The sequence below is a fragment of the Scyliorhinus canicula genome, chromosome 7 (genome assembly GCF_902713615.1).
Source record: "Scyliorhinus canicula chromosome 7, sScyCan1.1, whole genome shotgun sequence".
Taxonomy (NCBI): domain Eukaryota; kingdom Metazoa; phylum Chordata; class Chondrichthyes; order Carcharhiniformes; family Scyliorhinidae; genus Scyliorhinus; species Scyliorhinus canicula.
The window spans coordinates 143,895,158-143,920,199 of NC_052152.1; the positions used below are offsets into that span (position 1 = coordinate 143,895,158).

Below are 25,042 nucleotides of genomic sequence, written 5' to 3' on the forward strand. Positions count from 1 at the left end.
TGCATGCGCGCCACGGCCGGTGCAGGTCTGCGCATGCGTATGGGTTGCCTTCTCACGCCGGCCCCCGGGCAATATGTCGGAGTCCTAGATGGACCGGCGCGGAGGAAGATAGACCCCCTTCCCCCCCGGAGAATCGGCGGCCCGGCGTCGGAGCATCATGGCAGGATTCGCACTCCCCCCACCCCACCCCCACTGATTCTGATCCAGCGGGGGCTCAGAGTGTTTATGTGATGGGACCACTTCAAATGAAGTCTGTACATGTTCCGTGCTGAAGATTGTGGATGAGCCCAATATTATAAAGCTGTTCCTTTCATTTTAGTATGCCTGTGTCTTGCTCTTGAGATTGAGATTAATAGAAACTGCCCTGATTAATTTCCTTCGACATCTTGATATGCTTCATCCATCAAGTCCAGTTCTAACCATGCTTCATCCATCAAGTCCAGTTCTAACCTTACATCTTGTAAAATTCCATCTTATTATGCAGCCCTCAGATCAGTGCTCTCCAAGAACATTACTCCAAATTCCAAGCCCAGCATTTATTGCTTATCCCCAACTGCCGTTCAGAAGTGGTTTCGCAGGTGAGCACTCTTCTTCAACTGTTGCAATCTGTGTAGTGAAGACATTCCCACAGCTAGGGAATTCCAGAATTCCGACCCAGCGACAATATTTTTCCAAGTCAGGTGGGTGTTTCGAGGCAGCCATTGCCCTTGTCCTCCAAGTTGGTGGAGGTCGCAAGTTTCGGAGGTGCTGTTGAAGGAGTCTTGATGAGTTGCTCCAGTGCATCTTTTTTTAGATGGTACGCACTGCTGCCACCGTGCAGTGGTGGGGGAGGGTATCAATATTTCAGGTACTGGGTAGGGTTCCTTTGTCCGAGATGATGGTGAGCTTCTTAAATGTTGTTGGAGTTGCACTCGTCCAAACAAGTGCCTTGTACATGTTGAAAAGGCCTTGGGGACTCGGGAGGTGAGCCCTTTCCCACATAATGCTCAGCCGCTGACCTGCTCTTGTAACCACAATATTTATGTTAATATTGGTCCAGTTAAGCTTGTGGTCAATGGATATTGATGGTGGGGGATTTGATAATGCTATTGCCATTGAATGTCAAGGGAAGGTGGTTAGATTCTTCCCTTTTGGACAATTTCCTGATCAATATACACTAATTGCATCTATTTCTTCAATTTAGTATACATCTCTAGCACAGATTTGTTACGGACAAAACATTTTTGACTAACCTGCAAGAAGGTATATAGTGGGATTCTGCAGGAGATCATCAGCCATGATTTCATTGAATTTAAAGCAAGCTTGATAGGCTGTATGACCTGTTCCTGCTCCTATGATCCCTATGTCAGTGTTAGTATCGGTGCTTTTCTTGATCTACATTAATGGTCGAAACTTGGGTGTGCAGGTCACAAATTTCAAAAATTTGCAGATGACACAAAACATGGAAGTATACTGAACATCAAGGAGGATAGCGATGGACTTCACAGAGATATAGACAGATTGGTGGAATGGGTAAACACATGGCAGATGAAATTTGATGCAGAACAGTGTGAGGTGATGCATTTTGGTAGGAAGAATGAGGAGAGACAATATAAACTAAAGGTACAATTCTAAATCCTGAAGCAGAATGACCTGCAAGTATATGTGCACAAATTGCAAAAGTTGCAAGGCAGATTATGAAAGTAGCCAATAAGGTATATGAAGTGTGGGCTTTATAAGTAAAGGCACAGAGTTGGAAAGTAAGGAAGTTATGATGAACCTGTATGAAACACGGTTGTCCTCAACTGGAGTGTCGTGTCCAATTCTGGGAACCACACTTTAGGAAGGACTTGAGGACATTCGCGAGAGTGTAGAAAAGATTGACAGGAATGGCTCCAGGGAGATGAATTTAGTTATGTGGATAGACTGGAGAAGCTTGGGCAGCTCTTTATAGAGAAGAGACAATGAAGAGGAAATTTGATAGAATTGTTCAAAATTGAGGGATTTGGATAGCGTTAGTTAGGGAAAAACTTGCTGGAAGGATCAAGAACCTAAGAACACATTCAAAGTAATTGGCAACAAAGCAACAGCGACAAAAAAAAACATTGCATGCAGCGAGTGGTTAGGATTTGGAATGCTCTGTTTGAGAGTGTGATAGAGGTAGATTCAGTCGTGGTTCTCAAAGGAGAATTTGATAATTATCTGAAGAGAAACAATTTTCAGCGCTACCGGAAAAGGAGTTGAACTAGGTGAACCTCTTATACAGAGTGCTGGCATGGACAAAAGGGGCTGAATGGTCTCATGTACTGTAATCATATGATTGTATTCTACGAGCGTACATCAGGCTCCCAGAGCACCCATAACGTACCAAACTTGCATTGAAAATGTGCCTGTCCAATTTCCTGAGTTGGATATTCTTAAAATGTACAGCACACGTGCTTAAATAGATCATCCACTTTTTGACCAGAGTTTGAAAATTACATTACGAGCTTATTGCTCACTTTGGCACTTTCAGCTTCTACTTCTTTTGTGACTTGTTCACTTACTTGTTTGTTTGATCTGGCTGAAACATGGCGGGGTGAATTTTCTGCCGCAATGCACCCAGCACACCCACTGTTGCCACTGCTGTCAATGAGATTGCCCATTGAAGCCACCCCATGCCACTGGGATGTACTTCAGTCGGGACTAGAGAATCCTACCACCAGCGAACGACCGGAGAATTCCGGCTTATTATGCTGCCGTGATTCGCACCAGTTTTCCTGCCCAAAATTGCATTTAGTCATTTTGGGGGGAAATTTCATCCTGCATCTATTTAAAGATACATTTCCAATGTAAGTTTGAAATAGGGAGGGGCAGCACGGTGGCACAGTGGTTAGCATTGCTGCCTACGGCACTGAGGACCCGGGTTCGAATCCCGGCCCTGGGTCACTGTCCGTGAGGAGTTTGCACATTCTCCCCGTGTCTGCGAGGGTTTCACCCCCACAACCCAAAAGATGTGCAGGATAGGTGGATTGGCTACGCTAAATTGCCCCTTAATTGGAAAAAATAATTGGGTACTCTAAATTTATAAAAAAAAAAGAAATAGGGAGGTTATAGCCTCTTGCCATTTACAATTTTGAGAATCATGCTAAGACTCAAAGTGAAAGACACAGCATACAGTGACGGACAGTATTCATAGTATACGTACCATATTCTAAAGCTTTCTGTGTAATTTTACTTTGTATTCCTGGATTGGGATCAGCCTCTCCAAGCACAGTTCCAACCAGAACAAGAGTGACCCAGGTTGACCGGTACATTTCTGCTACCGACATTTCATTTGGATCAGCAGGATACACCTGTAAAATATTCCATTGGATAACAAAGTTTCCTGTAATTATGTTAGACATTATTTAAGTTTATTGCTGTTCACATATATATAAGTAATATTATCAAAATGTCCAGGATTACATTGTCAAATTAAATTCTGCTTGATAACATCCAAAACTGATGGTCTATAAAGTCACCCACTGTATTAGGTCTAATTTCTTGTATATTAGAAACTATTGGTTTGCAGGATTTGCTATTGTGTGTTCCAGATATTTTATTGAGATAATATAATTTTCAAAATAAAAGTAACAATAAACAAATGGTCATCTTCAGATAAAACATGCTTACTGAAGCTAGATTCAACAACACTTTTGTAAGCTAGATTCAACAACACTTTTTGAGGTATTAAACATGTCAGGATCTATATTATGCACAATAACAGTGCACAAACAGTTCTGAGGCTTACTTTTATAATGTATAGTTCTAAATAAATTGCAGCTATCAAATTAAGGACCGCATTATTTTTTAACCATAATCAGCTTACCTTCTCTGTATAGTTCAAGTGCAACCAATGTGAGCAAAATGTACTTCTCCAAAGTATTTTTGATTTGTTTCTACAGAAACAGGAAGAAATGTCCAGTCAACGACAGAACAATACCACTACCTCACAGCTCCAGGGACCCAACTTCAATTCCAGCCTTGGGTGACTGTGGAGCTTGTACGTGCTCCGTGTCTGTGTGGGTTTCCTCCAGGTGCTCTGGTTTCCTCTCACATTGCAAAGATGTGCAGTTTAGGTGAATTGGCCACAATCAATTGCCGTTTAGTGTCCAAATGGTTAGATTAGGTGGGATAACTGGGTTAAGGGGATAATGTGGGGGCCTGACCCTAGGAGGGTCAGTGCAGACTCAATGGGCCAAATGGCCCCCTTCTACACTGTAGTGATTCTGCAATTCTATACAAACCATATTATGTTTAACTTAATATCGTTATAGGTGGTAGAGGTCGCAGATTTGGAAAGTGCAGTCGAAGGAGCCTTGGTAAGTTGCTGTAATGCAACTGGTGGATGGCACACACTGCTGCCATTCTGCATCAGTGGAAGGCGTGGATTTTGGAAGTGGTGGATAGGGTTTCAAGTGGAGCAGCACTCAACCAGGCAAGTGAACAGTATTCCAACTTGTATCTTGTAGATAGTGGGTGAAAAGGTTTCTCCTCAACTGCTAATTCTCTATCAATTACTTTAAGGGCGTGATCTAATGGAAAAGTTTGTAAGGGCGCGATCTACCTGCCGCTCTGGGCCCGATAGGCGCTGAGAGATCCCTCTTCCCGGATTTACCCGGCTCACCATGTCTCGTGAGATCTAACGTGATCTCGCGAGATGCCGTGATCTGAATCCTGCATATTGTGGGTGGGATCACTATCTAGTAAATCTGCATATTTGAGTGAAACAACTCAAATGGGCAGGTGGTGGCATAGTGGTATTGTTGTTGGACTAGTAATCTAGAGACCCAGTAATCCAGAGACCCAGGATAATAATCTGAGGTCCTGGGTTCAAATCCCACCACGGCAGGTGATGGAATTTAAACTCAATAAAATATGTGGAATTAAAAGTCTAATGATGATCATGAAACCATTGACGATTGTCATAAAAACCTATCTGGTTCATTAATGTCCTTTAGGGAATGAAATCTGCCATCCTTACCTGGTCTGGCCTACATGTAACTCCAAACTCACAGCAATGGGGTTGACTCTTAACTGCCCCCTCAATGGCAATTAGAGATGGACAATAAATGCTGGTACAGCCTGCGATGTGCATACCACATACCATGAGCGAATAAAAATAAATAAATAACCTGCTCATGGACACTCATTTTGGGTTCCGCCAGGGTCACTCAGCTCCTAACCTCATTACAGCCTTGGTTCAAAAATGGACAAAAGAGCTGAATGACAGATGAGGTGAGAGTGACTGCCCTTGAAATCAAGGCAGCATTTGACCGCGTATGGCATCAAGGAGCCCTTGCTAAACTGGAATCAATGAGAATCAGCTGGAAAACTCTCTGCTTTTTGGAATTATACCATCCGAAACAGCACTCGTGGATTCTCCCAGGGGATCGGAGGCCACCAGGTGTTGCTCACTGGTCATGGTGGCACCCTGGCACTGTCATGGTGCAAAGCTGGCACTGCCAGCTAACAGGGTCAGTGCCAAGATACCAGGCAGACATTTTCCCCACACTGGGGATCGGGCCCCAGGGTGCCAGGCTCAGGGGGGAACTGAGAATCCACTCAAATGAGAGTTGGGGTTTTGGTGGTGGTGGGGTGCTCGGACATCATAGCCCGATTTCTGCACTGAGGAGTTCCGGCGCGTGGAGCTCCTCAGTGCAGCGAGAGATCAAGACACCATTTTTAAATGATCTCCGGAGCTCCCAAAGCAGCCCCTGTGATGACAAGTAGATTATCATCTGTATATAATATGAGATCATCATCATATGTATGTGCATTATAAGTTATACGTTTTACTGTTGTAGTTCCAGCATCCGACCAGCAGGTGGTGAGAGTATGCATGTACGTGACCCGGATGCACCATGTGATCCAGGACAAGGTGTTAGTAAGGAGTACATGGCAGTCACACATTAGAGTAGCTCTGTAGTATCTTGGCGTAAGTTTGTGTTGGACTATTATTTCCAACTGTATTAATCTTGGATATTATAGTAATCCTTTAGAGTAGTATTAGTAATAAATAGTTTTGTTGTAAAACAAAGTCTAATGTTTTTTGTTAACACTGCCACATCAAGATTCAACAGCAGCATAATCAAAGAACATTACAGCCCCAACCACTCCTCAAACCCCAACTTACAATGAGGGCGTCCCCCGGCCCCCACAACCCTCCCAATACCCCTGGCCTGATCACTGCCAGCTTGGCGTCTGCCAATTTTATAGACTGGCAGTGCCATCTGGGCACCTTGGCAGTGCCATGATGGAACTGCCAGAGTGGCAGCCACAGTGCCAGGGTTCCAACCTACCCAAAGGGCAGACCCCCCCCCCCCCCCTCCGAGGGCCTCTGATCCCCTGTGAGACCCCTACAAGCATCATTCCACCTGGTCCCAGTTTGTGGAGATTACCACTGAACAGCACTTGCCCAAGGTCTGAGGCGAAGGAGATAGAACCCAACCCCCCGGGTGCCTCAGAAAACTGCGTATTAGAGAGTGAAGCTAACTGTCTCGCTCTATAATGCAGATGTCAAAAAGTGATCCCGCCCATCATGTCAGATCTCGCGAGGTGTTGCAAGCTGAGTAGATTCCGGAGTGGGTTCTCACAGCTTTTATCGGCCACGTTGCGCTGTGGCACACTGCCTTTCAGGCACAATGTCGCCGTTCGATCCCCTCCTTAGAATTTTTCCGTCACTGGGGAGCCGAACTACCTGGCCAGACCATGATCCTCAGAGATTGGACACCATTTTGAAAGGTTTCCTGATCTCCAAGTGAGCCACCCACCCATTGGCAAGCTCACCTCCCACACACATGGGCATCATCCCACACCCTACCAAGCGAGGACACCCTGCTTTGGGGTCGCTGTGAGACTCCCCTTTTCATGCCTTCCCATGCTCCCTTTTGGGGCCTTGCCCTTTTTGGACACCCACCCTCCAACCCAACCTCCTGGAGGCCCCTTCAACCCACCCTTTAACACCCACCCTTTATACGTCCCTCATCCCTCCTTTCATGGGCATGGTCCCCCTCAGGCCTTGACCCTTGGCAGTGTTACCCAGGCACTGCCGGCCCTGGCAGCCACCAGTGCCATGCTGGTGGTAGCAAGGTATCCAGGTGCCAGGAGGTGGAAAAGGTTGCCACCCTACCCTGTCCCTGACCACCTAGGGGCCTCCAATGTAATGGGAGCCATTCCACCTGGTCCATGTTTGTGTGGACCAGTACGAATTCGCTGGGGTCTCCCTGGGGAGGCCGGTAGATGCTGGGAGCCAGTTCGATCCGGTTAAGTGGGTTCTTAAACCCACTTAGCCATGCAAAACTGGGTCCCATCCACAGATTGCGACACGTCTTGAGACCCAGTTAGATCTCATGAGGCGCAAAGGCTGTCGGAAAGTCCCAGTGAGGCCTCTCCCAGGATCTACAAGCCGCATTGTGCCCTCATTCGGGTGTAGCGCGGCCAGTAGATTGGGCCTCAAATTGTTGCTGGCTGGTTATTGACCTCACTGCCAAGGAAAATTGATACTTCCTATTCATTCTATCCAGGCCTCTCATAACTTTATACATATCAATTATATTTCTACTCAACGTCCTCTGTTACAATGAAAAAAATCTGAACTCATCCAATATTTCCTTACAACTAAAATTCTCCATTCCTGGCAACATGTCTGTAAATTTGCTCTGTACCTTGTCACATCCTTCCAGTAACATGGTGACTGAAACTGTGCCAAGTACTCCAGCTGTTGTCTAATTAATATCTTATGCAGCTCTCGGACAATCTGCTCCTATTTTTTTTAATTCGTTCATGGGATGTGGACATCGTTGGCTAGGCGAGCATTCATTGGCTCTCCCATATTTCCCTCGAGGAAGTGATGCCAATCTGCCTTCTTGAACCACTGTAGTCCATGTGGTGTAGGTATATCTACTATGCTGTCAGAAGGAGTTCCAGGATTTTGACCCAGTGACATTGACGGAGCGATGATAAATTTCCAAGTCAGGATGGCGAGTGGCTTGGCGAGGAATTTCCAGGTGGTGCTGTCCCCATGTATCAGCTGCCCTTGTCCTTCTAGATGATAGTGGTTGTGGGTTTGGAAGGTTCCAAGGGGGCTTGGTGAGTCCCTGCAGTGCATCTTAGAGATGGCACACAGGGCTGACACTGTGCATCGGTGCTGGAGGGAGCGAACGTTTGTGGGTGAAGTGCTAGTCAAGTGGGCAGCTTTGCCCTGGATGGCGTCAAGCTTTTTGAGTGTTGTTGGAGCTGCACTCATCCAGGCAAGTGGAAAGTATTCCATCACAATCCTGATTTGTGCCATGTAGATGTGTACAGATTTTGGGCAGTCAGGAGGTGAGTTACTTGCCACAGGATTCATGAACTCTGACCTGCCGTTGCAGTCACAATATTGATATGGATAGTCCAGTTCAGTTTTTGGTCAATGGCAACTCAAGGATGTTGATGGTGGGGGATTCAGCAATGGTAATGCCATTGAATGTCACTGGTTAGATTCTCTCTTATTAGAAATGACCATTGCCTGGCAATTGTTACTCGCTAATTGTCAGCCCAAGCTGGATATTGTCCAGGTCTTGCTGCATATGGACATGGACTGCTTCATTATCTGATGCATTATGAGTGATCCTGAACATTGTGCAATTATCAGCCAGCACCCCCAGTTCTGACCTTGTGATGGAAGCAGTTGAAGATGGTTTGGCCGAGGACATTACCCTGAAGAACCCCTGCAGTGATATCCTGGAACTGAAATGATTGATCTCCAACAATCACAATCATCTTCCTTTCAGCTGGGTATGGCTTCAATTAGCGGAGAGCTTGCCCTAGAGTATCAGTGATTTGTTTTGCTTGGGCTTCTTAGACTCAAGGCCTCGGCTAATAAAGGGCAGTACCCATTATGTCTTTTTCACCACCTTATCTACCTGCCCTACTACCTTTAGGGACCTGTGGACACACACCAAGGTCCCTTTGCTCCACTACATCTAATATCCTACCACTTATTCTGTAGGCCCTTGCTATGTTTGCCTTCCTCAAATGCATTGCCTTGCACTTCTCTGGATTGAATTCCATTTCCCAATTTTCTGCCAGTTGTCCTGTCCATTGCTACCTTCCCCCAGTATAGGTCTTCTGCCTCACTATCGACCACTTGATATATTTCTGTTACACCAACAAATTACTTAATCTAGCCCTACATTTAAATATAGATATAAATATGGATATATATATATTAAACCACATAAAGCAAGGGATCGAGTACTGAGACCTGAGGAGCCCTTTTGGAAACAGTCTTCTTGTTTCTCCTGCATGCAGAAGGAATGGGTCAAGCTGATCATTGCCTGAGCATCCACACAATGATCAGATGAACACATATGCTGCTGGCATCCCTTAGGCATATGGTGAAGACTCCCGGATATTTCCTCTATTCCATTTGTCTATGTCATGAGACATGGAGGGGACTGCCAATTGACAGATTAGGCCTGCCATTCAGACAAGTCATTGCATCATTAGACAGCTGGTTCTGGTAATCCCAAATGTGGCGATCCATCCAATGATGATTAAAATGGCAACAGTTAGACTTGCATGTGCAGAGGAGGTCATTGACGTATTTGTGACACTGCACCCATGAACATTGCCAGTTGCAATGGCTGCTGACCTGCACTGCAATCTTCAACCAGGCTTTTCCAGGAAGGTCTCGTCCTTAGAGAAAAATACCTTCTCCCTTTACTATGGAACCTGGAGGTCATAAGGGGATGCATTACTTCACCATGGGGTCGAACATGTCTTTCCTCAGGTAGGTAGCTGTTTTATGCCTTATGATAAGGATCACAAGTTCTGTTCATAATGGATAAGCTGGCAGAAGTGTAACGAGCAGGCAGGGGAGTGGGTAGAGGATGAGGTCTAGTGCCCCTAATAATCATGGACAGAACAGGCTGATGTGCCTTGTAACCTGCCTGCCAGCGCATCTGCCATCTCCATTCCAACTTACATCTGATCTGTAGGTAATGACCATGGCTTTAGCCGAGCCCCCTTCACCCCATCAGGAATCTAATGTGGTCAGGCATTGCCAGGTAGGAAATGGGATTCTGATATGAGAAAATTGATGACTAACAATTCCCACCAAGAGGATGAAAATCTGGGTCAAAGTATTCAATAAGAAGAGTCCTCATGTTTTCTGTCTCCACACGCAGCTTACCTTTTTCGATATGACCTTTTGCTCAGCCATCGTCCTGTTCTGTGTATTTACACAAAGCCTTCACGCTTTCTTGATTTTTCTTGCAAATTTGTTTCACTTCCTCCCTTTTGCTTTGCAAGTTTAAAAATAAAATGGCATCCCACTTCCTCAGCGACACCAGGCTTTTTTCAGTGTTAAGCCCTCAGTATTTCACATCAACTTTCCTTTTGATGTCCTACCCTACCGTACATGCTTCTTGGCACCGAAGGACACCGGATTTGTGAGCCCCGCTTTTTTGCTGCATGGGAGCATATTTGCTCTAAACTAAATTTACCTCCTCCTTGAATGCATTCTATTGCTCACATAATGTGAAATGTAATGGAAAGTCACAGCTATAGAATTCTGCCCTAATCTAATCATCAGCAATCTAGACTTCAAATGAGTATTTTCCCTACACAAACATACACAATATCAAACCAAATATCAGTGTAAAGTGTTTGCATACCATTAATTATTTGGCAATAAAATAAAAGCAACATTAAGTTTCATGACAAACATTGGAGGCCATTCCAACTAACTGCCATAATTTAAGTGTATTAACGTATTAGTAGACTAGCAGTTGGTTAAAATGTTGGCCACTCTAAAAAGTCAGAGTAGATTCCTCACAAATTGGAGCAAAGTTAAGAGACACAGGTGGTGCCTTTTAAAAAATTACAATCACATTCAGTCATCAATGACGGCTACAGAAATAGTTGTATTTTATATTGAAGTGCTCATCAAGTGTCTTTTGGCAGGATCGTTGCATTTCAGCTTCGTGCTGGGTCTCAATCATGCATTTTCTGGGGTGATTCCTCATTCTCGAGTGTCCATTACACAGCCAAACAGGTTGATAATCTACCTGCTTCCAACAGGCCCATGGCAAAAAGATGCATGGTCAACCATCCTTGATGCTTATTGATGTCCCTCAAGCTATAACCACTTGTCTTTCTCTGATAGAGAAAAATGCCAACAGTCCCTTATGGATTTGAGCTATTTACAACAGGATCCCTCATCCACAATTATACCTTTCAGATTTATTTTTTTTACTGCCTTAAAAAAAGCACCAGAGGCTACCCAATGCAGCATGCACAGCCCTTGGTCTATTCCTCACTGTCTCTGTACCTCAGGCCGCCCTTCTGCTTTAATTAAAAACAGAAGTGCTGGAAAAGCTCAGCAGGTGTTGCATGCAGCCGTGGCAACAGAAACAGTTAATGTTGAAGCCAACATGACTCTTCTTTGGAACAGAATTCAGGGCACAATTCAGCAGGCTCGAGTTAAAGTCCGCTAAAGGCACATTTAGCGGGGCGTTTCTTGGCACCTGTAGTGCTGAGAAACACCCCGCTTTTCAGCAGCACTTGCCGCTTTTTGTGGCCTTAGCAAGGAACTCCCCATCGAAGATGCCCTTTAAGACTCCGCACGGTTTGGGGCGCCATTCTTAAATGCAACCCCAATCTTTTTTTTAAATTAAATATATTTATTCAAATTTTCAACGATTTTCAACAAAACACTCCAAACAGAAAAAGGATTAAAGCACAAAACAAGCAAAAATAATACATGGGATTCCCAAAATATAATAACCCCCATTTAACAAATAAACATGCCAGTAAGGAAAACGCCCCACTCTAATCCTCACCCCCGTCATATGCGCCCTATGAACAACTTTGAACTGTATTAGGCTGAGCCTGGTGCAAGAGGAGGAGGAATTAACCCTACTCAGGGCATCAGCCGACAGATCCTCATCCAGCTTCTCCCCGAACTCCTCCTCCCACTTACCCTTTAACTCCTCTACCGAGGCCTCCTTCCTCCACTTCCTGCAGTTCCTGATAGATCTCCTAAACTTTGCCTTCTCCAACCCATATGCCCGAAATCACCCTGTCCTGAATCCTTCGTGCTGGGAGCAGCGGAAATTCCCTCACCTGCCGTCTCACAAACACCCTCACTTGCATGTAACTAAAAGCATTCCCGGGAGGTAACCCAAATTTCTCCTCTAGCGCCCCTAGGCTCGCAAAAGTCCCATCGATGAATAGGTCCCCCATTCTTTTAATCCCTGCCCGATGCCAGCTGAGAAACCCCCCCAGAACCTGTGGTTCTCTCATATCGGGCACCAGACCGAGGCCCCCACCTGGCCCCTATGTCGCCTCCACTGCCCCCAGATCTTCAGAGTTTCCGCCACCAATGGACTCGTGGTGTACCTTGTCGGCGGGAGCGGCAACGGTGCCGTCACCAGTGCCCTCAGACTTGTACCCACACAAGACGCCACCTCTAGCCTCTTCCACGCCATCCCCTCTCCCTCAATTACCCACTTGGAGATCATCGCCACATTAGCTGCCCAATAATAGCCACAGATTCGGCAGCACCAGCCCCCCTCTGTCCCTGCTACATTCCAAAAACATCCTCTTCACCATCGGGGTCTTATTCGCCCATACGAATCCCATAATGCTCCTGCTTACCCGTTTAAAAAAAGCCTTGGGGATTAGGATGGGCAGGCACTGGAACACAAACAGGAACCTCGGGAGGACCATCATCTTGACCGACTGCACCCTAACTGCCAGGGAGAGTGGCAGCATATCCCATCTCTTGAAATCCTCCTCCATTTGTTCCACCAACCGTGCCAAATTGAGCTTATGCAGGGCCCCCCAGTTCCTAGCTACCTGGATCCCCAGGTATCGAAAGCTCCTCTCTGCCCGCTTCAGCAGTAGTTTGTCTAACCCCCTTCCCTGGTCCTCCGCATGCACCACAAAGAGCTCACTCTTCCCCACGTTGAGCTTATAACCTGAAAAGTCCCCAAACTCCCCAAGGATCTGCATAACCTCCACCATCCCCTCCACTGGGTCTGCAACATATAACAGCAGGTCATCAGCATATAACGACACCCGGTGTTCATCTTCCCCCCCCCCCCCCCCCCCCCCGGACCAATCCCCTCCAGTTCCTAGACTCCCTCAGTGCCATGGCCAGCGGCTCAATTGCCAGTGCAAACAAGGGGGATAAGGGACACCCCTGCCTCGTCCCGCGGTACAACCTAAAGTACTCCGACCTGCGCCGGTTCGTAGCCACACTCGCCACTGGGGCCCTATATAATAGCCTGACCCACCTTATGAACACTTCCCCAAACCCAAACCTCCTAAGCACTTCCCAGAGATACTCCCACTCCACCTGATCGAAGGCCTTCTCCGGGTCCATGGCCGCCACTAGCTCCGCTTCCCCCTCCACCGAGGGCATCATGATCACATTTAAGAAATGAAATGAAAATCGCTTATTGTCACGAGTAGGCTTCATTGAAGTTACTGTGAAAAGCCCCTAGTCGCCACATTCCGGCGCCTGTTCGGGGAGGCTGGTACGGGAATCGAACCGTGCTGCTGGCCTGCTTGAAAAGCCAGTGATTTAGCCCAGTGAGCTCGCCTTCTCCCCATACTCTCATACCGCCCCTGCATTTTCCTCCACTGCGCCTCTGCTTTTCCCGTGGTCAATAGATCAAATTCCATTTGGAGGTTTCGTCACTCCCTAAGCAGCCCCTCCTCGGGGGCCTCTGCATAGCTCCTGTCCACCCTTAATATCTCCCCCACCAATCTCTCCCTCCTCTCCCTTTGGGCCCTAATGGAAATGAGCTCTCCCCTAACCACCGCCTTCAAGGCCTCCCAGACTACCCCCACCTGCACCTCCCCATTATCGTTGGCCTCCATGTATCTTTGAATACACCCCCTGATCCGCCCGCACACCTCCTCATCTGCCAACAGTCCCACATTGAGGCGCCATAACAGGCGCTGGTCCCTCTCCTCCCCCAACTCCAGCTCCACCCAATGCGGGGCGTGGTCCGAGATGGCTATAGCTGAATATTCCGTTCCCTCCACTTTCAGGATTAGTGCCCTACTCATTATAAAGAAATCTATCGGGGAATAGGCTTTATGGACGTGGGAGAAAAAAGAAAATTCTCTGGCCACCGGCCTGGCAAACCTCCACGGATCCACTCCCCCCATCTGGTCCATAAACCCCCCGAGCACCTTGGCCGCAGCCGGGACGCTGCCCACGTCACTCCGGGACGCTGCCCACGTCACTCCGTGTCTGGTTCAGGTCTCCCAGCGCCAGGCCAATGCGCTCGATGCCAGCAATCATGGACCATTGTGACTGGGTCACCTCTGGAGCACCACAGTAATGTCAATCTGGCCCTAGTACATGGTTGCCTGTGATATAGCTATCCTATCCTGTGTCCCTGCCACCATCTGCAGTGCCATAGGCCTTTTGAATCCTGAATCATGGGCAATACCTTTGCACCCAAGGCCCCCACTGCTGACGCCACCCGCGCTGTGTTGGCATGGGTAACACACATTTGTTGCCAGCGCCTACTGCTCATGCAGGCGACTGGACTCCTCCAACTGCACCTGCAGGCACTGGATGGTTGCTGACATCCTCTCATGCAGTCCCCGACTCGGCGCCTGTATCTCCAGCATTGATGGGACCGCCCTTTTCAGAAGCGTGAGACCTGTCTGTATGGCAGCTAGGCCCTGGGGTCGGGCTGCCCTCCGACCATCTGCTCTCTCGGAGGGTTCCTACCTCCACCTGCTGAACTGCTGCATGTGTCGTGGGGCCCACCGCACTCACAGCCTCCGACCACCTATGCCCAAGCCCGGTTAACATCGGTGGGTGGCAGCCTCCACCACACCCCAGGGAACAGTGTCCCGCCTTTCCTCCACAGCATCCAGCAATGACTCCAGCTCTGCATCTGCCAATCTCGGGGCCACTCTTTTGGGTGGCATCTTCTTGGCTGGAATGAGAGTGTGTGAGGAGTGGTCCTTATATGCAGCTCCAGCTTGTCAGGTTCCCCAACACCAAACCCGATCACAGCGAACCCGACACAGGCGCCTGTTGGAATTGCACTAGTTCCACGTGGCGCACAAGCTGATCCATTAGCATGTCCTGAATTGCTCTGGCAGTCGCACTCACATCGTCATCATAGAAGTCCCGCAATTCATAGAACATAGAACAGTACAGCACAGAACAGGCCCTTCGGCCCTCGATGTTGTGCCGAGCAATGATCACCCTACTCAAGTCAACGTATCCACCCTATACCAGTAACCCAACAACCCCCCCCCCCCATTAACCTCATTTTTTAGGACACTAAGGGCAATTTAGCATAGCCAATCCACCTAACCCGCACATCTTTGGACTGTGGGAGGAAACCGGAGCACCAGGAGGAAACCCACGCACACACGGGGAGGACATGCAGACTCCGCACAGACAGTGACCCAGCCGGGAATCGAACCTGGGACCCTGGAGCTGTGAAGCATTTATGCTAACCACCATGCTACTCCATTCAGTCCCACCATCAGCGCTTAGTCCCTCAAACGGAGAATCCACCCCAATACGTTTAACAATACCGTCTGGAAAAAAACGTTTTGCTCAAGTTTACTTGATGGGTGTAACCAATGCAGGGGGTGGAGTTTTGTTGATTCAATCATTTGGAGAAGGGAAGTAGTACAATACATAGACCCATGCATCTTCACCGTGGTTATATTATAATGTATATAATGGAACTTTAAAGCGGAACCATCCATTCCTGCTGATAGTTCTTGACTATCCTAGGTCGTCATTAATGTTAATTTGGAAACCCTCACATCTAAATATTGACATGAATCCAACCCAGTGTTCTTCAAACTTTTTTTCTGGGGACCCATTTTTAATAACCGGCCAATCTTCGTGACCCAGGCCGGCCGACCTTTGCGACCCAGGCCGGCCGACCTGCGCGACCCACCATTTTCTCTTACCTTTTTTTGCTGCTGACAAAAATGGAGGAAATGGTTTTGGGTCCCTCTGGCCCTCATTCACGCTCCTCCAATGGAACCTGTTGGATGAACGTGAAGCCTTCCGGTGTCGGAAAGTATGGAGTCTCCATCCGTCCAAAGTTCTGAATTTTTTTTCCTGTAAAATTTTATCAAATAAACCCCCCCCCGAACTTGTAAAAAAAAGAATAAATTAAAAAAATAAAAATTAAATGAAAAATATAAATGAATAAAAACCACTACAGAACTTGTAAAACAAAAAGCTGCAACCGTTTAAAAAAAGAGGCTGCACTGCGCATGCGTGCCGATCATCGTGCGTTCATGTGCAATGCGGCCAAATTTATATATTTTTTAACATGTTCGCGCCCGCTTGCAGCCAGCGTTATGAAAAGCCGGCTGCTGCGCGGGGATTTGTGCCATTGGGAGCGTCGCGGACAACGGCTCTGCGACCCTCCCGCGACCCATCTGTGGGTCGTGCCCCCAACTTTGAAGAACACTGATCTAACCTACAAGTTTGTACCACAACAAATAAATGGAAAATAAGTCAGTTGCATTTTGCTGGTCACAAGGTAGTTCTGAAAACCAGTAGCTTTTTATATATTCATATCTGCAACAGTAACCGACCACAAAAAAAGGAAGTACGTTAGCAAAAAGGTTAAAAATGTTCCAATAATTTCAGTTCTTTTTTTACTGTGGAAGATTAGTAAGATTTTAATTACATTGACAGTGTTCTTTCTTCAAATTAATGCCCTCAATATTTAATTTAAAATATTGCACATTCGGTTAATATTTTGGAATCTTAATGTTCACTCGTGTCAAGCTTTAAAATATCCTATTTTCAGATTGCTAATGAGCATGCTCCAATTCTCTTCATCTCAGATTCTTCAGGCAGATCTCTGGGTTCCCTTCCCCCACCATAATCAACCTTCAAAATACTTGCTCCGTTGTGAATCAGGCCTTCTCTGCCCATCAACCTCAACTTGCAGGAACACACAGCTATCAGGTGCTTGGCTTATCAACAGAAGTGTCTTTGTCCTCACATTTTGTTCGTTCCCAAACAATGACAAACTCACAAACCATAAGCATCAAACCCAATTACCTACTGGCTCACTTAACATCCAAACCCTTACCATTTACTACTCCTCCTTGGCATTCACTCCATTTGTTGGTTTTCAACCTGTATATTCTCAGGCATTTCAACTTTCCTTCAACTGTAGGAGACATGTCTTACAATCCTATACCCTGGGATGATCATCAGCAGTTACGAGAAAGCTTCCTAACCAGCATGATTAGACTCTTCAGCTCACCTCCATGGGGAGGTGTAATCTAGAGACCCACAGTAAGACTCTGGAGCTGGGTTGGAATCCCAGCATTGCAGAAATGGAATTTGAATTTTGTTAAAATCTATTGATGACTATGAAATCATTGTCAGAAAAATCCATCTGGCTCACTAATGGCTGCTATCCTTGCCTGGTCTGGCCTATGTGTGACTCCACAATGTGGTTGATCCCTCAGTGGCCTCGTAAGCCACTCAGCTCAAGGGCACCAGTGATGCTCACATTATGAATTACAATGTGTTACAACACCCTGGGCAAGTGCATGGTCAATTCCAGCCCCACTTGACCCAGTCACTATACAATTGAAATAAACATAATTCTTATACAATCACCCAAAGTCTTTGGCCCTTAGCTGCCCAAAAACTTTAATCACCAGTTTGCAAATTCAAAGAAAATTACGTTTATTAAAAATAACATGCAGCAAATACAATTATTATCCAATTCCTAATGCCCCCACTTAAACTCATCCCACGTCTGAAACAGAGAAGAGGGAGGAAAATAACAAGTAAAGGGGATAAAAGTCTTTGTTTTCGATGGTTGTCTTATCGCACATTCAATTCAAGGATTTTGGTTTGAGGCTTTTACTGTAGATTCATTCAGATTCTGTGTACAGCTATGCAGCCTTTCTGGAGAAAACATAAGGGACAGAACAGCATCTTTCCTCGGAGGGTCCAGGACTTCAACTGTGCTTCCCTTGGCTCGCTGAAAATCACCACTCAGTCAGGACCCAATCACCACCTGTTACTGGACAGAAAATGGCCTTTGGACGATTTATTGGCCACCAATCGAAGCGAGTCCCACCGATCTCTCGGGTACTGGAAATTTTTGAGTTCCACTGTTTAAAGCTGGTAGTGTTCTTTTGTAACTTTGAATTCCTCACATCCCCAGCTTGACCTAATGCATGTCCATTCAGCTTCCATGGATCAAAATAACAACAAAAATAAAGAAAGGGGGAAAAAAAATAATTCAACAGGAAAGGCCCTTACAATAAAAAGAGTTGAGATTTGGGGCAGAATTATCATTCCTAGCATTAATCAAAAGTTAATCAAATCTGCGATACTGATTTTGACACTTTTACCAGGAGGGCAGCATGGTAGCAGTTGCTTCACAGCTCCAGGGTCCCAGGTTCCATTCCGGCTTGGGTCACTGGCTGTGCGAAGCCTGCACGTTCTCACCGTGTCTGCGTGCATTTCCTCCGGGTGCTCCAGTTTTCTCCCAGAGTCCAAAAATGTGCAGATTAGGAGAATTGGTTATACTAAATTGCCCTTCGTGTCCAAAACAAAGGTTAGGTGGGGTTACGGGTATAGGGTGGAGGTGTGGGTTTAGGTAGGGTGCTCTCTCCAAGGGCCAGTGCAGACTCGATGGATGGGCTGAATGGCCTCCTTCTGCACTGTAAATTCTATGAAAGCTGATTTGTAATTGGCATGTTTATTTTTGCGTTACTCAACGGCAGGAGCACAAGCGGACTTGGAACAACTTGCTAAGTGAATTGAAGTAACAGCTTTCGATTTGGTCCTGGCAGTGCTACATTACCCAAAATTTTGCCTACAAAATCACATTCTAGTTTCTAGGCAGAGTTGCCTATTGACCAAGTTGGCATTACATGGACTATGTGGCACAGAAAAAGGCCATTGGGTCCAACCAGCATATGCTGGTACTTTAAAATCAAGACTTCTCCAAATTTTCCACATCTAAATCTATCATTGTAACCCTCTTTTCCATTCTCCCTCATTTGCTTCTCTAGTTTCCCTTTGTGCATCTCCACTATTCACTCCAACCACTCCCTGTAGCAGTGAGTTCACCATTCTCACCACTCTTTGGATAAAAAAAGCTTCTTTTGAATTCCATGTCAGATTTCTTAGGTGTAACCCGTCCAGTTTTTACAAGTCCCTCCTCCACCAGAACCAGTCCCAATGGCAAGGAATCTGAACCCCTCCCTCTCCCACCATCTCTTCAGTCACGTATTCAAACAATACATCCTACTATTTCTACTCTGACTAGCACATGGCACTGGTAATAATCCTGAGATCACTACCTTCTCAACTTTCTTCCTAACTCCCAATATTCTTTCAGGACCTCATCTTTTCTTTCTTTAAATCTATGTTGTTAGTACCGATGTGTACCACGACCACTGACTAGTTCACCCTCCCCTTCCAGAATTTCCTGGAACCACTCCGAGGGACCCTTGATCCTAGCACCAGGGAGGCAATATACCATCATGGAGTCGTTTGCGGCCACAGAAACGCCCATCTAATCCCCTTACAATTGAATCCCTATAACCATTGCATTCACACTTTTTACTCCACCCTTCTGCAGCAGAACGAACTGTGGTGCAATAAATTTGCTTGTTGTTGCTCCCCCCGCCCCCCCAACCCTCCCTCCTCACGAGAGGTCAATCCCCTCAACAGTATTCAAAACAGTAGATCTGTTTTGTAGGGGAATGGACACAGGAGATTCCTTCACTGCCTGCCTAGCTCTCTTGCTCAGCCTGGAGGTCACCCATTCCCTTCCTGCCTGTGGAATCGGAGCCTGCGGTATCACCATCTCTCTATACTTGCTATAAACGACACTCTTCGTCTCACGGATGCTCCAGTGTTCCCAGCCGCTGCTCCATGTCTGAAACACAGCTTTCTAGGAGATGTAGCTGGAGACACTTCCTTCACACATGCTGGCCCCGGGAACTGGAAATGTTAGTGGACTGGGGTGGGCACAGTAAGAAGTCTTAGTACACCAGGTCAACGTTCAACAGGAGAAGTCTTACAACACCAGGTTAAAGTCCAACAGGCTCGTTTCGAATCACTAGCTTTCGGAGCGCAGCTCCTTCATTAGATGAATCAGCCATTCACCTCCAAAAGCTAGTGATTCAAAACAAACCTGTTGGACTTTAACCTGGTGCTGTAAGAATTCTTATTATAACTGAGCAATTAAACTTATAAAAAAGGAAAGAAATATGGTGAGCTTGATTGTTTTCTTTCATTCAGGGTCAGGCATTTTGCAGTGTGCAGACATTTAGAAATCCTCATCACAAAATATGCATGCAACATAACTTCTACAACTATTCTTTTGTGCCGATGTTTCCATATTGCAATACAAGCAGCTGAAACGTTTTATCGTATCTCAGATTTTAAACTCAAACGCCAGGATCTAAAAGACACACACAAACTGGTTCTTTGCGTTTAAGCTCCAAACGACATGTCCCGAACTTCCTCGATGGTGAAAGCATGCATCGGGTTTCACTTCGCAATTCTCAGTAATACCCCAGTGCGCAAGCACAAACTCGATATTTTCTCCAAATTATATTTCAGCACAATCCAGTGCTGAACAGATGTTATTGTCCACTACTGACAGCTTGCAGTTGTTTAGGTATCACCTTTGCTGAACCGTTCAGTGTTGTATGGCAGATTGGGGTACCCTTTAAACTTTGAGAACTGGCAGATGTTATCTGAAAATATAGACATAAAGGTTGAATTCAATATATCCATAAAATGTATTTTATTGAAAAACATAATTGCAAGCGTTTATAATAATTTATATATTCTCAGTTCTCATCCTTTTTTGTGGGAGAGCAGCAAGAATAAAAAACAATATTTCAGTATCTATGTGAATCTGAGCTGCTCTTAGGCACCTCCTTGTGGGTTACTCAAGTGCAGTACAGATAAAACCTCAGAATCATTTGGGTTAAAGGCTCAATTCCAGTCAAGCACCATTAATTCTTATTTCAAATGGCAATAGAATTGACTTCAGGATTACTAGGCTATAGACTGCATAAATAAAATCACCCAGCGACTTCTCATTTTCCAGTGATTCCTGCTGCAAATCATGTTTCCCCACTGATGTTTCTGCTCCATAGCAGTGAAACAGCTCTCATCAAAATCAACATCATTACAGGACAGGAGGAGGCCATTCAGTCCAAAACAGTTACAGCGTTCTTCTTCTCTGTCCATTGCCTTGGACACTGTTAATCACAGAATGTACAGTGCAGGAGGCCATTTGGCCCATCGAGTCTGCACCGGACCTTGGAAAGAGCACCCCCTTAAGCCCACACTTCAAACCTATCCCCGTTACCCAGTAACCCCACCTAACCATTTTTTGGACACTAAGGGCAATTTAGCATGGCCAATCTACTTAACCTGCATATCTTTGGACTGTGGGAGGAAACCAGAGCACCCGGAGGAAACCCACGCAGACACGGGGAAAATGTGCAGACTCCGCACAGTGACCCAAGCCGGGAATCGAACTTGGGACTCTGGAGCTGTGAAGCAACTCTGCTAACCGTTGTGCTACCGTGCTGCCCTAATCACATCATCCTCCGCCAACTCATCTCATCCTGTCATCCAGGTAGAGTGGGACTGCTCTTGCCTGGTTGCATTCCGATCTATCTAGTCAGTGGCAGAGAAATCATCTGCAATGGCTTTTATTCCCAATCCTGCAGTGTTACCACTTGGCCCCTTGTGCTTTCTCAACTATATGCTGCCCCGGCAACATCATTTGAAAGTGATAATGTGACTAATGGGAATGCTCTGTGCACGCATTTCAAAACTTCCATTGCAACCCCACAACAAAATAAAGAATAGGGTTAGCAGAAACTACCCTCGCATGTCACTGTGGTTGTTGTCGTCAGTTCTGGCAGATGCACTAATTTTTGCAATTAAAAACTCTCCATGAAATTACCATTATTCAAAAGGCTTCTTAGCAAACCTCAAGAAGGTTGACTGACAATGTTCCTGCAATATTGTGTATTAATAAAGTACAGTTTAATGGAGAGACACAGGCTACTTTCCATTAAGATTTTGAAGACAGCAATCTGACTTATAGAAACCATTATTGTGCAACATTTGCTTGAAATTCAGAATTTTGTAAAAATGTGACAATTTCTCAAATTTCCATTGCAGACTAGGATTATTCCGGCAATGTCAGTTTATTCACTTACTTGCACTGTTATATAATCTCCGGATTTGACAGGAGCAAGCATTCCAGATGACCAGTCATGTGGTACCTCCACATTGGGAAAAATTACTTTAACATTACCATCACTTCTCCCACATAATTCCAGCTTAGATCGCTTACTGGTCTGGAAAAATGGAACAACGGGAAATAATTGGTAATTGTTTTTAAAACGTAGCACAAAATTCAAGGAGATTTACAAATATAAAACACCAGTCAAAAATTACAAGTTAAGTATTACATTTTCTACAATGCTTAGGGCAAACATTTAAAGTGAAACAAAACTAAAATCGACTCAATTGTTTAAGGATTAGGGAATATCATCTCAAAGTACTTTACAGTCTATCCTTAGAATAGCTATTATTTATAAGGAAAGAAACACCCAAGGGTATTTGTCATTTTCTCTACGTTAGGCTTCGCTGGCTAGGCCAGCATTTGTTGCCTGGAGTTCAGAAGAGTAAAAGGTGACTTGATTGCAACACAAGAGGTGACTTAATATGACATAATAGGTGACATAATAAGGCAGCACGGTAGCCTTGTGGGCAGCACAGTAGCCTTGTGGATAGCACAATCGCTTCACAGCTCCAGGGTCCCAGGTTCGATTCCAGCTTGGGTCACTGTCTGTGCGGAGTCTGCACATCCTCCCTGTGTGTGCGTGGGTTTCCTCCGGGTGCTCCGGTTTCCTCCCACAGTCCAAAGATGTGCGGGTTAGGTGGATTGGCCATGATAAATTTCCCTTAGTGTTGGGTGGGGTTACTGGGTAATGGGGATAGGGTGGAGGTGTTGACCTTGGATAGGGGTGGGGTGCTCTTTCCAAGAGCCGGTGCAGACTCGATGGGCCGAATGGCCTCCTTCTGCACTGTAAAATTCTATGTCTATGTCTATGACTTGATTGAAATAGAAGTTCCTGAGGGTTCTTGACTCAGTGGATGTGGAAAAGATGTTTCCTCTTGTTGCAGAATTTAGAACTAGAGTGCATGGTTTTAAAAATCGGGACAATGGTTAGATTCTTTCTTGTGTTGCATGAATGTTACTTGTCACTTCGTAGCCCAAACCTGGATTTTGTCCAGGTCTTGCTGCATGTGGACATGGACTGCTCGAGTATCTGAGGCACAGCAAACGGTACTGAACATTGTTCTCTGAAGTTTGCACATCGGCACTTCTGGCCTTATGTTGCAAAGAAGGTCATTGATGAAGCAGCTGAAGATGGTTGGGCCTCGGACACTACCCTGAAAAACTTCTAGTGATGTTATGGAACTCAGTCGATTGACCTCCAACCACCACAGCCATTTTCCTTTGTGCCAGGTATGACTCCAACCAGTGGAGTGTTTTCCCCCTGATTTCCATTAACTCAAAGTTTAGCTAGGGCTCCTTGATGCCATACTCAATCAAATGCTGCCTTGATGTCAAAGACAGTCACTCCCCCTCACCTCTGGCATTCAGCTATTTTGTCCATGTTTGAACCAAGGCTGTAATGAGGTTAGGAGCAGAGTGATCCTGGCGGAACCCAAACTGAGCATTTGTGAGCAGGTTATTGCTGAGTAAGTGCCGCTTGATAGCACTGTTGATGACTCTTTCAATCACTTTGCTGATGATGGAGAGTAGACTGATAGGGTGGTGACTGATTTCTCCCAGACAGCTAACACTGTGAATGGTAGAGTGAAATTTATAAAGTAAAGGATGAATTAAGTTGGTAAATTAAACACGACATGTGAGAAAAAAAACTTTTGAATTCAGTTCTGCATCAAGATCAGACAGCTTGTGATTTGGCAGCCTTTCAAACACAAACATTGGAAATCAAAATCAGTATAAAGAACAAAAGGATAGAGAAAAGAAATTCGAGCAGAATCAAAGGAATAGAACAAACCAAGTTAAATTACGTAAAGGGACGCGGTTATGACAAGTTTCTCCACCCATTCTCTGCCCCTTTAGGTTCTGTAGGAAAATTAACCATTTCAGCAGACAGTTGATTTGTTCTAAAGTGCCCTAAATATCACGTATCTATGATTATGTGTTTGCCTATGTTAATTTATGCAGATGTTTGCACAGTTGTCTAATAAACTGGTGCAGCAGGGTAGCATGGTGGTTAGCATAAATGCTTCACAGCTCCAGGGTCCCAGGTTCGATTCCCGGCTGGGTCACTGTCTGTGTGGAGTCTGCACGTCCTCCCCGTGTGCGTGGGTTTCCTCCGGGTGCTCCGGTTTCCTCCCACAGTCCAAAGATGTGCGGGTTAGGTGGATTGGCCATGCTAAATTGCCCGTAGTGTCCTAATTAAAGTAAGGTTAAGGGGGGGGGGGGGGGTTGTTGGGTTACAGGTATAGGGTGGATACGTGGGTTTGAGTAGGGTGATCATGGCTCGGCACAACATTGAGGGCCGAAGGGCCTGTTCTGTGCTGTACTGTTCTATGTTCTAAACTTGCTAAGATTTATCTTTCTGAGGCATTGACCGCGAGCTTCAAACTATAGAGCCTTTGGAAGGTTAGAACTGAAATCACAAGGACGCTTCCATAATTCATTTGGCCAAAGCACTGAAATATTCCTCTGTTTGTGTGTGGTGATTTTTGTGTATGATTTGATATCTGTCTGACATTGTGGTTTTGAGATTCAAGTCAAACAGCGAACAAAGGGTAATGTAATTAACAAATCTCTTTTCTCAAAGCTATTAATCTAGATTATGTTTACCAATGATTCCAGGGTATTTTCGATAAACGTGTGAATTTTAATCTGGATAGAAATTCACACAGACAAGAATGAGATCATTTTAATTCAATAGGGTGATTGGAATTTGAGAT

The 25,042-nt window shown here is 45.7% G+C and overlaps 2 protein-coding genes across 2 annotated transcripts in view; both read right to left on the reverse strand.

The window, feature by feature from the left end:
* LOC119969434 (bactericidal permeability-increasing protein-like) overlaps positions 1-3,895 on the reverse strand; it is a 58,793-nt gene extending 54,898 nt beyond the window's left edge. Inside the window, exons 1-2 of the mRNA XM_038803067.1 lie at positions 3,830-3,895; positions 3,167-3,314 (exon numbers count right to left, since the gene is read on the reverse strand). Coding sequence (XP_038658995.1) covers positions 3,167-3,290 — 124 coding nt within the window. The 5' untranslated portion in view covers positions 3,291-3,314; positions 3,830-3,895. The remainder of the gene's footprint in view (positions 1-3,166; positions 3,315-3,829) is intronic.
* A 16,365-nt stretch (positions 3,896-20,260) lies between these two features.
* The window catches only part of cdk5rap1 (CDK5 regulatory subunit associated protein 1), a 34,557-nt gene continuing 29,775 nt past the window's right edge, over positions 20,261-25,042 (reverse strand). The window contains exons 12-13 of the mRNA XM_038803068.1: positions 22,237-22,377; positions 20,261-20,748 (exon numbers count right to left, since the gene is read on the reverse strand). Coding sequence (XP_038658996.1) covers positions 20,635-20,748; positions 22,237-22,377 — 255 coding nt within the window. The 3' untranslated portion in view covers positions 20,261-20,634. The remainder of the gene's footprint in view (positions 20,749-22,236; positions 22,378-25,042) is intronic.